At 45.8% G+C, this 16,965-nt stretch overlaps 1 protein-coding gene across 3 annotated transcripts in view; it reads left to right on the plus strand.

Annotated features, from left to right (window-relative positions):
• Nucleotides 1-16,965, plus strand: part of Loxhd1 (lipoxygenase homology PLAT domains 1) — a 153,113-nt gene that overhangs the window by 61,049 nt on the left and 75,099 nt on the right. For all 3 annotated transcript variants that reach the window (NM_001414400.1, XM_087592288.1, NM_001106132.4), the window contains 5 exon segments: nucleotides 4,921-5,075; nucleotides 6,218-6,378; nucleotides 10,767-10,843; nucleotides 12,473-12,669; nucleotides 15,351-15,543. In NM_001414400.1, coding sequence (NP_001401329.1) covers nucleotides 4,921-5,075; nucleotides 6,218-6,378; nucleotides 10,767-10,843; nucleotides 12,473-12,669; nucleotides 15,351-15,543 — 783 coding nt within the window.

The raw sequence follows: 16,965 nt of genomic DNA on the forward strand, positions 1-16,965 counted from the left end.
TTTTAAGATTGGAACTCCTATATTGTACACACTGGTCTTAAGATCACCATGTAGCTGAGAATGACCTTTATTTCCTTGCTCTTCTCCTCCACTTCCCAAGGGTAAGTCCCTTGCTCTATACCCAGTCTCTGTATATAAACTTGTAGCATGGCTACTAAAGGCTTAAAAGCCAACATCCACATATAAGAATTCATACTAGGTTTATCTTTTTGGGTTCAGGTTACCTCAGGGCTTTTTGTCTAGTTCCATCCATTTACTTATTTCATTATTTCATAACAAATAAACAATGTTCCATTGTGTATTATGCCACGATTTCTTTCTTTATTCATCTGTTAACATCTAGGCTGTTTTCAATTTCTAACTATTATAAATAGAGCAGCTGCAGACATAAATGAGCAGGTGTCTCTGCAGTAGGATATAGAGTCCTTTGTGTCTATGCCCAAGAGTGATATAAGGGGATCTTGAGGTAGATCTATTCCCAGCTTCCTGAGAAACCGCCACACTAATTCACAGTGTGTAATTCTTTGTCTGTGATGTGGTATTTGGTTTACAGCATTGTGTTGAGGATTTTTGCATTTGTATTCATAGAAGATGTTGGCCTATAGATTTATTTCCTTATCGACGCCATTACTAGCTTTGGTGCCAAGAATGTGTGAGCTTCATGAGTCCCCTAAGATGATCATTAACCTTTACTACAAACCTGACCTCAGAGACTGAGATACTCCTCTGAGTCCATCTTTTGGGTCATTTCAGGCAGGAATAGATAAGAAAGAAAGGCCAACCCTGACTGAGAAATTTCAATCCCATGGGCTGAGGGTTAAGTTGTACCAAAAGGGGAAAGGTGCAAATCATGTAAGCATCAGTGTGTTGCTGTTACCTGTCTCTGAACCAACAACCTCGCACTCCCGCTGCCACCACCGAGAGCTACTTTCTCTGGTGACAGCCCCGCTGTGGTGGGCTATATTCTCCTAAACTGTGAACAAGCACAAGCCTCTATTTCATTTGCTTTTGTACTCAGCCACAGGAGTGAGGAAAAATAACAAATATAGAAGTTAGGTACCTGGGGGCAAGGCTGTTTCTATTGTGGTAAGAAACCTGAGCATGCAGTTCTCAAGCCGTTGGATCTGGTTTGTAGAAGGAAAATGGCCAAGTTTGGGGGTGGAGGCTAGGGAAGCCCCAGAATTCTGTAAGCTGATCTAGCAGGAGTGAGGAAGACCAGAGTGTCAATAGAATGATTGACAGGCAAGGCTACCCTTATGAGGACTCAGAAGGAGATCTACATTCTACCCACGTCGTGGAAACTCAAAGTTCAAAAGCCATGGAGTAATTTACTTGATGCTAAGAAACTGCAAACTTCCGATAGCATGCAGGCCCTGGTGTGGTTTACTGTGCACTGGGTTTAGTAAGTTCTCCAGTGAGAATCAGAGCAGCAGGCGGACCACACAGAAGCAAAAAAAAAAAAAAAAAAAAAAAGCATAGTTTGGGAAGAAAAGGAACGTGAACCCAGTTAAAGTCACAGACAAGGTGGGCGTGGACATAGTGGCTGTAATTGTTAAGAGACAGTAAGGACATTAAAGCAAGTCAGCAACTTGGCACCAGGACAAAAGTAAAGATGTCTCAGGTGCAAGGTCCTGCCCAGGGAACTGTAAGATTATGGTACTCGTGGAAGCCTGACTGAATACATTCGGTGTTATGAGACTGGCATAGGCGTATTGGTCAGAGGTAGGACATTATGGATTACAGTGATGTGTTTAAATGTCAAATCGTGGTGGGTAATTTCATTGCCTGGATTTAGAATTACCTAGGAGACTGACAAACGTGTGTGCATGTGCAAGCACACACACACACACACACACACACACACACACACACACACACGCACACCACACATACTCACAGCTTCCTGGGTATGTCTTGAAGTTAGTTTAGAGAAGATCAACTAAGAGAGACCTATCCAGATTAAGAAAGATTCATGGACTGAGGGGTAGACGGAGATAAAGAGGAGGAAGGAGGAAGCAAACTGAAGGTGAGCCGTCATCTCTCCCTGCTTTGAGGCCCATCCAGCTGTGAGCGAGCAGCTTCACGCACCTGCCACCACAGCTGTGAGGTGTTCTTGCTGAATGCCTTCCTACCAGGATGCGCTGAGTCACGTTAATCCCTGAGCCAAAACAAGTATCTTCTCCCTTAAGTCGCTTCTCGTCAGGCACTTGGTCACAACTAGACGGAAAGTAGGTTAATAGACCCACTCTTCTCCTGTTACACAACCTTCAGAGGAAATTGCATTTTTTTTTTTTTTTTTGCTTTAAATGTACGTAGATATCACAGTAAGACCTCTGGACCTGAGCTTTTCTTTGTGAGTAGTTTCAAAAAGTATTCAGTTTTTTCACTTTCTGAGTGTTTTATCTCAAATCAGTTTTAGCAATCATTCTTTACTCTGCGCCTATCCATGTTGCAGGATCTAAAGTGCATCTCTCTGTGGTAAATTATTTAGATCCATGTTCATTCTGACAGTCTCTAAACAAAAGATTTCCTTTTGATGTTCAACTGGACAGTTTTCAATTGTATCATTTTTACAAAACAATGGCAACAACAAGAACAGAAACACCTGGCTGCAGAAGCTGCAATGTGTTACAATGTGTTACAATGTGTTACAATGTGTCACATAGTGCACCCCTTTGTCCACACATCTTTACTTGAAAGTGTTCATTGCAATGACTCATTGGTCTGGTTGGAGGCCTCTGGCTTCTGCTACACTATCAATACTGGATCCTCACTGGGACACCTCTCAGATCCTCCTGTTGTTGGGCACTGGGTCATGGAGCTCTTGCAGCTTTGGATCTGTAGGACCCACCCCTTCATGTGCTCCAGCAGTTCATAGATGGGGTAGATGTTGGGGTGGGCCAGCTCAAAGCCCTGAATCTGACTTAGGTGGTAACTGAGCTGGTCAGAGCCCCCCCCCCCCCCAGTTCTCCCACACCTGTGCTGCCAGGGCTGGCTCTCGTACTTTGCCCAGTGGAGGGGCAGGGCCAGCTCTCCTGCCTGCAATGGCTGTCAGGGGGCTGGACTGGCTTTCTTGTACCACACCGGCAGGGTGTGGGGACAGCTCTTTCAAACCCATGCCAGTAGGGTCAGCTCTCCCAAGCTGCCTGGGTGGGGGTAGGGTCAACTCTCTGCCTGCAGCAGGCAGCAAGAGGCTGGGACATCTCTCTTGCCATTGCTCAGCACTGCCCAGACAAGGAGGGGGGTGGCATCCCTCCTTGTTCACTTACTACATATTATTTCAGTTACTTTCTAAATAGTCTCCCCCAAATTACAACCCACAGCTTAATTTAGAACAATTTAGCTCAAAGTAATGTCAATTTAATTTTAATAGTATATAAAATCTCACTCCCCAGGCATGCTCCTTCATACCGCTGATGACACTTAAATTGTATGTTTGTCTAGGATATGTGATACCCTATATTGGGAATTTGTATTTTTTTTCTTTTTTTTTTTCAGGGCTGGGGACCGAACCCAGGACCTTGCGCTTCCTAGGCAAGCGCTCTACCATTGAGCCAAATCCCCAACCCCTGTATTTTTACATATTACAGATTCACCAGTACAGTTTTATAATTATTGTTCTCTGATCTTATGTTTATATAAGACCTGAGAAGACAGGTGTTAAACAATATATTTATAGTAACATTGTTATCATCACTTTATCTTTTCTGGTGACTCAAAGTGAATTCAAGTTACCTTCCACTGTCTAACATGAAGATTTTCCATTAATATTTGTTACAAAGAAGGTCTTTTAATGATAAAAGATTCTTGAAGTATTTATTTATTTTAGAAAGCTTTAATTTTTCATCCTGAAGGATAGTTTTAGTGGATAAAGAATTCTTGGATAATGGTCTTTTTCTTTCAACTTATTGAATATAGCATTCCACTGCTTTCTGGTTTTCATAGTTTTGGATGAAAAGTCGCCTGCTAATTTTTATTGTGAATCCCTTATACTCAATTTCCTGTTGCTTCCTTTGAAGATTTCCTCTTTGTCTTTGGCTCTTAGACATTTTATTATGATGTGTTTAGAAGCGGATCTCTTTGGAGTTTACCTACTCAGAGTTCATTTTATATAAAATGTCAAACATGCAGATTAATATTCTTAACTCAAATCTGGGGAGTTTGGGAACCAATTTATCTTCAAATATTCTTTCAGTTTTTGTCTACATTTTCTTCATCATGGCTCTTACCAGATTGCATGGCTGGAAATGGAATACCCCTATCTAAGGTGACCAAGGTCATATCACCAGACCTGCCTTCCAGATGTATTTAACTTTCTTCCTGACTTCTGTTTTTTTCAAATATCTAATTGATATCTCAACTGTACAGTGTACAAATCTTGACTCCCATTCCCAACCTTATCTTTACCCTGACTCTTCTATTCCTTATTAGCATTTCTCTCCAAACAAAACTTGATCTCTCTCTCTCTCTCTCTCTCTCTCTCTATTATCTACATGGTCCACTGGCAAGTATTGCCTCTAAATTACATTGACAATCTGTTGCCTTCTCCTCATTTTCACTGAACCCCAGTTCTAGGAGCCACTCCTTTCTTTCCATCAGAATCCAAAGATGGTATTCACGAATAAGTCAGTTTCAAAGGCCTTACCTCTGAAAATGAAGGTTTGGCAAGTATAAAGTGGACCTCAGGAATTCAAATTCTTGTAAACATTTCCCAAGGGTTTCTGATGATCGCTGGGAATTAAGAACCTCCAGCCAGTCTCAGCCAAGGCTTGGCATGAGTCAGCTCCTAAGTGACTGACTGCAGTGGGGTTTGGGGACTTGAGTTAAGAGATGAAGTCATCCCAGTAAAGAAGTGGATTTGGGAGCTTAGGCATGGGAACAGGGTAGACAGCCAATGGTGTCTCCCTTTCTCTCTGCCAGTGGCCCGGTATCGTGTGACTGTATGCACAGGGGAACTTGAAGGTGCAGGAACTGATGCCAACGTCTACCTCTGCCTTTTTGGTGATGTGGGGGACACAGGGGAGAGACTGCTTTACAACTGCAGAAATAACACCGACCTGTTTGAGAAAGGCAATGTAAGTTGCAATGATGTGCAAAACACACACCCCCAGCCCACCTCTACTTTGTCCTATCTTCCCTGTTCTTTTAAAGCAGAGCAGATGTCAGGTGTTGGGACCTCAGCGATGAGATAACATCTGTCCTGGTGAGGAGAATGGGGTCTGGGGAATCCATGTAGGAGCCACTTAAAGGCACAGAAATATCCTATTGGCTGGATACTTAAGCATTGGACCCACTGTCATTCGCTAACATCGGCAGCAGCTACAAGGCTCCTGGTGCTATGCAGCTAGAAGCTGGAGAGCGTCATAGAGAAAGTGTGGTCTCCTATCCACCTCTCAGGATTGGAAAGATACTGGGCATCTCAGGTGTGTCCCAGAGAACCCAAGCCGGAAGAAAATGGAAGACAGTGCAGTTCTCTGGCATGGTCACTAGGGGCAGGTGTTCATACCTTTTTTAATTTAAAGAGACTCCTAGGAAAACACTAAATATGAATGTGAGAGAAATGGGATCCATTGCTAGCCACAGTACAATGTGTTAGGTGTGTCTCTATGTTACTGCAACCATCAAACGGGTTTACCGTGGGCCAGAGGGCTGTGAAGCTGTGCAGAAGGTACCAAAAGGGTCTAGGGAAAATCATTGGGCCATTCACTCTGCTCTCCTGTCAGAAATGAGGGAAAGGATGAGTACCTGTAGCTGGCTGTTGTGAAGATTATAAAGGGCTGAGAGACTGCGCGTGGGTCAGGTGTGGTCCCCAGCACACAGTAGATGCCAGTAAAGAGTCATTGCTTCCGTGATGGGAAGTTGGTGGGGACTTACAGGCGAAAGGGATTTGAAGATGTCTTTACTCTTCCTTCTTCAATTTACCCCTTCCTTGGTGATAGGGCAGTGAGCCTTGGGATGCAAAAGCAAGACTGTCTGAGCCAACCCAAGGGTGAGCACTTGTAGGCCGTGTTGGTGAAGCTCTTCCGACCTGGGGTCTATCTGTGAACATTACGTGTGTTTTACATTTCCATTCCCTGCAGTGGGGTGTGTGCGCCCATGCCAGAACTGTAGCCTATCCTCTCAGCAATGCGTTCTCATTTCCCGTGTGTCCCCACTTGGTGTTGGGTCTCAGGGGAGCCACCGTCCACGTAACATTGCTGTCTTTTCTTTCCTGGAGGCGGATGAATTTACCATTGAGTCTGTCACTATGAGGAAGGTGAGGCGAGTGAGGGTCAGGCACGACGGCAAAGGCTCGGGCAGCGGCTGGTACCTGGACAGGGTGCTGGTGAGAGAGGAAGGGCAGCCAGAGAGTGACAACGTGGAGTTCCCCTGCCTCAGGTACATATGTCTTTCACCTTCCTTTCTTCCCACTTGTACTAGAGAAAGACTCATCCCCATTATGTGGAACGGTAAGAAAAACAGTGGCTCATGGTGGTGGTTGGTTCGAGAAAGGGGTGGGCTTGCAGGAGGTGTGCAGACCTGAGTCTTACATTTCTACCCCATGCCTGGCGGGCAGAGGTGCTCCACTGCACTCCTAGGGCCAGCACGATGGCTTCTCTCATGAAAGATCAAACACACCAAAACAGACATGTCCTAAATTTAAGTGAGCTGTTAGTTAGACATAGAATGAAATATGGCTACAAGTCGGATTTTTGTTTGAATCGTCTGATCCTATCTCTTGCCTGGTTATATCATTTCAAGGTACCTGACTTTGTTTGGATTTTCTTCCCTCACATTTGAAATGTAAAAATATCCAATAAAAGAAAAGAAAAAAAAATCTCTAACCAGAGAGAGAGGGAGAGAAACAGAGACAGACACACACACACACACACACACACACACACACACACACACACACACAGAGAGAGAGAGAGAGACAGAGACAAAGACACAGAGAGAGAGAGAGACAGACAGAGGAAACATTTCTGTAGGGTTTTTCTGAAGCACCCTGTGCATAGCCAGCAGCTCCTGGTGATCTCTAAAGTGGTCAATAGAGACATTTTAGAACAAGGACAAGTGTCAGTGTTTTGTGAAACCCCAGTGTTCCTCATTCACTTGTGTTAATTCCAGGGAGCAGCACACGACCAGATTAACCTGGGGCCTGAGCCCACACACTGACCCATTCTTCACCTGAACTGCTTCACTGAGGGCAAAGCAGTACCTGTGTGTGTGTGTGTGTGTGTGTGTGTGTGTGTGTGTGTGTGTGTGTGGTGTGCATACTCATGTCAGCCCGGGAGAACATCCACTTAGCAACACCTCATGGCAGAACTAGGTTGAAGCTTTTGAGCTGAAAGGAAATAGCTTTTTAAAACTACGTCTATTAATACCTCAGAAGTATTTGGATAACAACAAAAGGATGTGTCATGGTTTCCTGTTACCAACTGGGAGAGACTGGGGCTAGGTGAATGGAGGGGGACAAGGAACAACAGGTGGGATCTTCTGATGGTCGGTGACCTACCTGCTCCTGTCTGTGGCAATGTCCCTGCCATCCTTCCTGCAGGCTCTGTGACTATGGGAGCTGTCAGTGACCTTGGTGAGACAAAGGGAAAGCATCAATGGCTCAATTTGAGGGACTGTAGCTCACAGTTTGTGGTTCCCAAATCCTATGCCACCAATGCTCAGGATACCACTATGAACCCTTGTGTCTTTGAGTCTCTGCTTCATCTCCCCAGTGTTCTGAATCACAGCCCAAAAGCCTACATAAAGTGAGTGGCATTTTAGTGTTAGCTAATACAAGCTGACAGCAAGGTCCCCAGGGAGTGGGAGCCCTGGGGCTTTGGTTATGTGATAAATAAAAAGGGATGAAGAATGCTTGCCTCACTGGCCCTTCAGGAGTCCTGAGCTGTGTGCGGGGAGGAAGGAGAGAGAGACTTGGCTTCCCTCATAGGCTCCTGTGCCCGTTTGACTACATTAATGGTGAACTCAGTCACCAATAACACACAGGGGTGTCATTAAAGAAATCCAATTAAAAAGCTTGCGGTTGGTGTAATCTAACCCAGAGAGAGCCCGATTTGAGTTCTTCCCTGCTCCTCCCGGTGTCTGCTGGTGTTCCTGTCTGTTGTGTGTTTGCGTCTCTGTCTGCCCGAATGCTGAAGCCTTGTGAACCTGTCTGTCCCCAGCTCTGAGTCTGCATGCCCCTAGCAAAGGGCGTGGCTCTCTCTTTTATTTAACAGCACAGAAAGCATCACATGAGCGAGGAGTGAGGGATAGATTCAGTCACTGACCCCGGCTGACCCAGATAACAAACAAATACTACCAAGCCTTACGTCCAAATGCGGTTTCCGGCATTTACAGTGGATCTTAATTTTAAAAGGTTTCTTTCATCCTGTCTTTTGTTTTCAGCAAATGATTATCATAGAATCCATGCATATAAACACACACGTATTACTCGGGTCAGCAGCCTGGAAGAGTCCATTACAACTATGCATAGCTTAGGCTGTAAGAGTTAGTGGGAAATCCATGGCAAGTAAGGTTGCTGTTACATTGTTTTCTTAAAGGTAAGTTAAGCGAATGGGCATAGTAGGGCAGCAGTTTTGCACATAGTAAGGCAGCAGTCTTGTTTGTATATAGTAGGATAGTACACAGTAGGAAAGTAGGTCTTCATTGACCTCAAGGTATGTACTATTAACCCAGTCTGTGAGGGACAACAAAAATTCCAGCCTCTTGGCATGCAATGTTTTTATTATAATGAGTATTTCATCATCACAGGCTTGGTGAGCTCTCCCCGCTCAGGAGTGTGAATGGAAGGGCTTTGAAGTCAAGCATGGGGCATAAAGTGGAGAGATATTCTGCCAAGACAAAATAGGATTGGCCTCTGCAATTCTCTAACATGAGATTCTTGACGTTTTTCCCATCATGGTCCCTTTTTGCCCAAGAAATTTATATGTGAGACCGGGTGTCTAGGTCAAGAGAATAGCTCTACAAAGGCAGTATTATGGATAATAAATCATAAAGAAATCTGTTGTAAGACAGCCCTTTGGTATACATATATTTCTAACCATTCATTAGAGACAAAAATCAGTCTTTAATTGTTTTTAAAGTTAATTACCTAATTTATAATGAGGTGGATATGTTTGTTGGTTTTTAACAGAAAAAAATTGAATGCTTTCTGAATATTTGATTCTAAAGCATCCAGAGTACCTTCAATAGTTTAAGAATTGATCAATATCTTGATTTTTCTAGCTGTCAGTGGTGATGTGTCTGCCTTGCACAGAGAAGTAGGGCAAAATGGCAGAAGGATGCTTAGGGTTATTTCAGAAGGTGTTGGAAATTCTGTTTGAACTCAAGCTAACATTCATGTGATAATCTTTACATCAGATTCAAGTCAGAAACTCAAACAACAGTTATAAAAATTAAATATTCTAATACAACAGCATCCAAATATATACTAATTTGGCATTTTACTGGGAAATGATAATAGGAAAACATTAAAAATATTTGCGTTGAAGAATGAAACCATTATGTTTCCACAAGAGTAGAAAAAATTGTATGTGCAATAAAAACACTGTAAATCATAACATACAATGCTCTCAAAGCAGGGCCAACAAGAGCTTCAGGTTGCACTGGCGATGTTCCGTGTGTTTTTACATGTGGTGACGTGTGCAGGAACATGTACAGGTGCATGCTATAGGCTCAGAGCCTGGGCTGTAATGAAGTCACCCCCCCACCCCCCATAGCACAGGCAAGCACTGCCATCCTGGATTTATTACCCCTTTTTCTTTAACTAAGTTGGGTCATTGTGCATCAGAGCCTCTTCTGTGTCCTGAGTTTCACAGCTCCCACATTCAGTTGCATGGTTTCCCCGTGGGTTATTGATCCACAGCTTGAGAAGCCAGACCTAGAGGATGGTGATCTACACTGGGTTACAAGCCAGCCCAACTATGAGTTGTAGACAAGCCATGCTTGTACAATAAGTTCGTTTCTCGGGCTTGGCCTTGGTGTTCTAAGAGAAAGGTATCTTGCAGGCAGATAGTCCCCATTCCTTCCTCTGGGGGGACGCCAACAGAGGCCAGGAACCACTGTTTACTATGACACGATGATAAGGCATGGATGTCAGCTGAGTCCTGAAGACCTCAGTCCAACCTCTCCTGAAGTCACACCTCACCTATTTTTGAAGATTCCAGTTTAACCTCCTCACCACAAGTCCTCCTCTCTCTAATCCTTACTGCACTTACTTCACCTCTCACCTCAGTGCCTCGTTTGGCTTATCCTTTCTTCTTGGTCATACTATAGGCCTTCAGCAGCCTGAACAATGTTATTCTAATGGCCTGTATTCTGCTTTCTCCATAGAGAGCCCTTGTCCCAGCACCACATACACAGTTGACCTGGGGAAGATGGATTTGACAACAGTAGCCTTTTATCATGATGCCTACCCTCATTTGCTAGCAACTCTCTCTCATGTGCCGCATTCTGTCTACATGGGCCTTTCACCACCCCTAACTTTTATCTCACGATATGTTTTTCCATTGGGATGTCCCTCTCTCTTCCTCTTTCTCTCTCAGACAGCATCTTGTCATCTTTCCAGTCGCAGTGGGCACTCAGCCTTCTCCAGAAAGCCTTCCTCTCCTGGTTTGAGTTGCAATACTTTGCTAGGCCTCAGAGACCCACTTTCTTCTGCTGAACTCAAAGCTCCAGGCTTCCCTGGAAACCGTGTGTGAGAGATATGATGGTTGGAGTGTTTGCCTGTTCCACTCAGAAAACTAAACTCCCATCTCCTTTCTCTCAAGGTGGCTGGACAAAGACAAGGATGATGGGCAGCTGGTCCGAGAGTTGCTACCCAGTGACAGCAATGCCACGCTCAAGAGTGAGTTGTCCTGATGGCCAGGTGGTGGTGTCCACTGGCTTGGCAGTTGCCTTTCCTTAGTTGAACAGGACCTAAATCTCTAGAGAAGACATGTCTTTACTTTAGTTCATGAAGTTAGCACGGGGTGGTGGAGAAATAAGGCATTGGTGTTCTGGAAACTTCTCAGAGGTCTGTGCTTGAGCATACAGTCCAAGTGTGGCATGGTGTTAGGCCCTGAATACATAGGGATCATCAGAGTAATAAGAACAATAACAGAAGCTGATGGCACCAAGGACAGGGACCCCTGCTTTGGGGCAGAAATGCATTTTGGAGGAACTGTTGAATGAGGCCTATGCTGAGCCTTGTTCTGGAGCCCTGGAGGTTTCCTTACTGGTGATGTGTGTTCAAAATGCCATGGTTTGATCGTGAGCTTTAGATAAAATTTAAAAGAAACATACCCTAAGTATCCCACAATGCAACTCTTCATGTTTCTGGGGTGTAGCTCATCTGAGCTGGGCAATGAACCCCTAGATGATTATACCTTTATTAAGATCAAACCGCACAGTTGAAACTAGAATATCCAGTGTCTAGGCTCAAGACCACAGAGCCTAAAAACTGGGAAGGAGGTCAAGAGAAGAGTTCACCTATGCTTATGATAAGAGGACACGCCATGACTAGAACACTCACACCTATGATTGCTGATAGAGCTGGGTTCAGTCCCCAGAGGGTCTCTACCTTAGATCGATGTTCTTCCCCATGAAGCAGGTTCTCATCTCACCATGTAGACAGAGTCCAGACCTTTCTGTTCTCCTAGTCACAGCCTTAGAAAGGTTTACATGGAAAGGGGCATAAGGAAGAAGTCTTCCTGTTCTGTCTTTCAACAGTAATGTGATTGGTTTCTCCCAGTACCAGTCTCTGGTAGAGCTGATCTGTCAGGGCCAGGTCTGCTGCAAGTGGCCTCAGGTGTAGGATCTCAGCTCTTTCTCTCCAGACCATTTACCCCAGACCCTAAAGAAGCAATGAGTGATGGGACTTCCTCTGGTGTTCTTTATCCTTGCACACCGGATGGTGCAGAGATTTCTGGAAGCTAAAGTGGGACATTACATGGTGTCCGATTAGGGATGGAATAGCTTTCAATGCCTAGCGAGGTTTAACTCCTGGATGACTTCCTCGTCACCATCTGGTGTCAAACACCTGACTTTCAGAGCTCTGCTTTCCTTGCTTGCAAGGCTTGGGTGAGAGCACTTGCAGTGATACCACAGAACGTGCACCCAACGTAATAAACACTGGAAAGCTCTATTGCCTTTGACGACAGTTCCTGACCCATCAGAAGCTGGGTCAGGGGATTTCTGGGGATGCTTTGAGTCTCTGAAAATGTGTGTGCTCTTGTCCAAAATTTACCTTCCCACGCTGAGCACATTCATTTCTCACAGAACAGGAAGAGGAGGGCCCTGGTTTTATAGATGAGGGGACTCCACAGAGATGGAGGGAACCTCTACACTCAGTTACAAGACCGAGGTTTCAGACTCTTGGGTCCTGACTCTTAGCCTGGGTGTTCCCTGGCTGAAGATTGTCCCCTCTTTCCCAAAGCCTTGCTCCTTGTACAACCTGCACTAACGTCCCCATCTCTCTCTGCGTTGGCACGTTCAGACTTCCGCTATCACATCAGCGTGAAGACGGGGGATGTCTCTGGGGCCAGCACAGATTCTCGGGTGTACATCAAGCTCTATGGAGAGAAATCTGACACCATCAAGCAAGTTCTTCTCGTCTCTGACAACAACCTCAAAGACTACTTTGAACGTGGGCGAGTGGATGAGTTTACTCTGGAGACCCTGAACATAGGAACTGTAAGTGTTCATCCTGGAACCATATTCCTACATCGACCCATATGTGTCCATATACACACATTCACACCTGCACTGATGTGCACAGGGTGAGCCCATTTTGAAGGAAAAGAACTGCACGTCTAGGGATCATTAGTGAGGGTTTTCATTTCTCCCATGGTCAGAGCAGCTACGAATACATGAGCAGTAGTTGTGCTTCTAGAACCTCTTTGGGACTGTAATACACAGTAACTTTACCCCCCCCCCCAACACTTTTACCTACATGCCAGGATTAGTCTAGATGGAACATGGATACTAGAGGAAGAGAGGGAGGTTAAAGAGAGAAGAAAGGACCAAAATAAGGAATCCAAATATTTCTCAGTTCCAGATTTGCGTGTGCCTCTGAACTGTGTTCAGAAGTGCGTGCTTCACGGACACTCCTGAGGGATGCTGCCCTGAGAAATGGGACTCGAGAGTCTTTGTCTCTCAAGGTTCCGTGTGGCCTTACTGTAAGTGATCTAAGCAAGTTGGCCACTAACTGGAAGGCGGACCAATCAGTGATAGACTACTGCAAAAGAGGCCAGAGTGAATTGCATTCAACTGAGTTGCACAGAGGTTTACAGGGGATTTCGGGGGGTGGCGGGTAGGAGGATGGACTACAAGAGCTTAACAGAGTTAGGGTAGTGAGAGGAGCCGAGGAGAAAGTTGGCTAATGGGAAACACATCTGAGTTTGCTAATTGGCACCTGTCAGAATTAGGTTTCTACCCTCCCAGATCCCAGAGCCAGGAGCTAGGCGCAAAGCTCAACCTGACTGGAACCAATAGTCAATTGTTCCAACAGGATTTGGGTTCTCTCGGCTAAGGGGCTGAGGGTCATCCTAGGAATGTGGCCTTGAGTCACTTGGACCCTGCTAGTGTTTTGTTTAAGTCTTTATAGGCCAAAGTTGACCGTCAGTCAAGAAATAACCTGATCAGGGTCTGGACCAGGTGACACTCTTTCTTGATGTCACTTGGAGAAACAGACTTAAATGGAAGACTGGGAGCCCTAGGGACACCTTCAACCTGTCTGAACTAGGATTGTGTTGCACCCGCCAATCTCCAGCATCAGGTGATGAGCCCTGAGTGTTTGCTCCCTTTGCAACCTCATCTTCCCTGTGCCTCCTCTCCTGTGGGCTTCCCCCTCTTTCTGGTGCCCTGGAACTCTCTTCTCTCACCAACCCACAGTCTAGGGAAAGACCTCGTGGCAGTCATTTTCCCCTTTGGGGGTTAATGAACTCCGAATGTATTTACATTTCTAACTGTGAAATGAAAATTTTGTTCCCTTGACTGAAGGATTTCTAGACACGTGAGGGGAGGGGGGTGAGGGAAGGAGGCTGTGGAGACTTGTCCTCATGTTGGTGAGACGCCCTCAGTGAAGAATGTGGCCAAGAGCTTGGGGAGCCTAGCATCTCCTGACTCGCTACCTGCCATTGTTACCTTTCTCACCAGTGTTCTCATTCTGAATGGTGGAGATGCCTTGGGAATTATTATTTGAATTGTGTGTGTCGTAGTGCCCACATGCTTTGTAGCCAGGGCTCAGCATTCCCCTCCAGTCCAAGGTGATGTGTAATGGACAGTCCCTGACCTTACGGAGCCTCCAGTCCTGTCAGCTAGCAGACACTCACCCTTGTCCTTATTCTTCCTTGTCCTGGAACTCTGACAGTTTCAGAGAAGCAATGGCACTGTCCTCAGTGCCTGGGGCAGGCATTCAAGGGCTCTCGGGCTTTATACACTTAGCAGGTTTTCTCCCAGCAATTTCAGGGCCCTGAGTTCCACACACTCAGCTGCGTTTTATCAACAGCTGCAAAGAGGCACTTAGTATGTGGGGACGCAGAAACCGGGGGCTTGAGTGGACAATTTTCTAAATGCGGACTGTGGGTACCAGACAAGGTTAGTGTCACCCTCTAAAGCATTACTGAGAAAAACTCAGGGCTGGAAGGGTTCCCAGAGGCCATCTGCTAACTCCTTTTAATGTTAAAATTACCCTGTGTGCAACATTTCCACACAAATGAGAGCAGTTCAAACCCTGAGAAACCAACTCCACATAAGGTTGCTGACGGACCACGTGAGCTCTCATTCCTATTGCCCACAGGCAATGATGTTGCTCTGTCAAATAGCAAAGCAAGTGGCTAGAGATTGCTAATGGACAGAGAACAATGTTCCTTGGGTCCCTGAGTAAGAGAAGGAGTAGATACAGAAGCACCACGTTCAGAGCAAACTTGCTTACCCCTGAGTGATGGGAATCACAAGGAAGCCATGCAGAAGTGTGTACAATGTTGCATTGCTTCAAACCAAACCAAAGTAAAGCAGTAACAGTTGCCAGGCACGCAGACACTTCACTGCTCCTGAGACCAGTCTCATTTCTAAGTACCTAACAGATTTCAGTCCTTGCCAACTCTGCCTGCTATTTGCTTCTGCCTCTGACCTTGGGAATGAGTCAGATTAGAGGGGAGGGCATGGTACCTACAGGCAGGAAAAGACTACCTGGGTAGGCAGGGCCCCAGGTTCCTGATTGCCCGGATGGGCTGGGTCACAGCTTTCTCCTAAGGAGCTGGAGGCCGTAGCTGAGGGGAGATTTTTGCACCGGTGCTCAGAGAGACAGAGGTGGAGGCTTGGGTATTTCTGCACACTGCTGTTCACACATCCTTCCTGGACTTTCCTTCCAGATCATCAGGCTGGTGATTGGGCACGACAGCACTGGCATGCATGCAGGCTGGTTCCTGGGTAGCGTCCAGATCCGCGTGCCCCGCCAAGGCAAGCAGTACACCTTCCCTGCCAACCGGTGGCTGGATAAGAACCAGGCTGATGGGCGTCTGGAGGTGGAGCTGTACCCCAGCGAGGTGGTGGAGATCCAGAAATGTATGGGAAAGGCTGGGTGGGGCCTCAGCACTGAGAGTGGTTCTCTGTCTAATGGGGGAGGGGGTGATGGAATCAGAGGAAGGAGGGGTTAGAGGAAGGAAGGGGAACCTTGTGGTGATTGAATCTTGCCTCCCTGTGGTGGGGAAAAGAGACATTGGGGTGGGGGTGAGGGCTTCCTGTTATCTTCAGTACTGTGGTTCTGGGGGGCAAAACGGTTTCACTTCATAGCTAGGAAAAATCAGGACCCAATGGATAGAATTTTTGTCCTGGAGAAATACAGAAAATAAAAAACCATTAGGAGATATATATTCCCAACCTTGTGGAAAATTTGGGGGCTTAGTCTATATCTTCCTTAGGAAAACTAGCTGAGGAGGTTGGACTTTTCAGTCAGTAAATGCCTATTGAGGTTTCTCCAGCCAGCCCTACTGTGGCCTCTGTGAAGGCAGCTGTTAACAAAAACAGGCCAAGGCCTTGTCCTTGTGAGAGAGGGAGCAGACTGCCTAACAGAGAAGGGGGAACTAGAGAATGGAGCAGGGTAAGAGGGTGGTGGTAGGGCAAGTGGACAGGCTCTGTGAACAGGTTTTTGTGAGGAACCGAAGTCTTCAATGTCCATATGAGTAGGTTGGAGGCTTCCAAAGGTTTAGAGGTTGGGGAAGATAGTGACCAGATTGTTTTTCTATGGCCACTGTATGTCCACCTCTCTCCTGAGAGCAGCTGACTGTAGCTTTCTTGCTACCGCCTTCCTTACAGGAATTCTCTTTAAGAGCAATGCACAGCTGAGGCAGCTCTCCCTCAGCCAGAATGTGGAGTGCTCGCTGAACAAATATGGCCACCTGCGTTAGGATCCCCAGCACTTATTGAAAAGTTAGTTCAGTGGTACCTGTCTACCATCCCAGTGGGTCAGGGAGAGACTGGGTAAGAGGACAGTAGGCTGGAGTGAGAACAACACTCATTTAAATCGAAGAACCTGGCACTGACCAGGTAATCAGCTAGCTACATTGATGAGCTAAGTGTTTGGAGAAAGACCGAGTCTCAAAAAACTAAAGTGGAGATTGGTAGAGGATGGCACTCCATGTACACACACACACACACACACACACACACACACACACACACAGCCACACACACACACACACACACAGCCACACACACAGGATTTCTTTTATCTGAAAAGAAATCCTGATATTGTCTTAGAGTAATCACATCACTAGACAGAATGGTGCCATAGTCTTTTAGGAGACACACCTACTCTATTTGAAGTACCCTCTATTGCTACCTACCAATAACATGTTTCCACCACCCTCTAACATCTTGATAAATATCATCTCGAAATATGCACAGCTTTTTCTATGAAGGGCATGTGTTGGTATAGTCTGAAAAGTGCTTTGATTTAAATGAGCACTGTTGTCATTCCAGAGTCTT

The sequence above is a fragment of the Rattus norvegicus genome, chromosome 18 (assembly GCF_021556685.1).
Source record: "Rattus norvegicus strain SHRSP/BbbUtx chromosome 18, alternate assembly SHRSP_T2T, whole genome shotgun sequence".
Taxonomy (NCBI): Eukaryota; Metazoa; Chordata; class Mammalia; order Rodentia; family Muridae; genus Rattus; species Rattus norvegicus.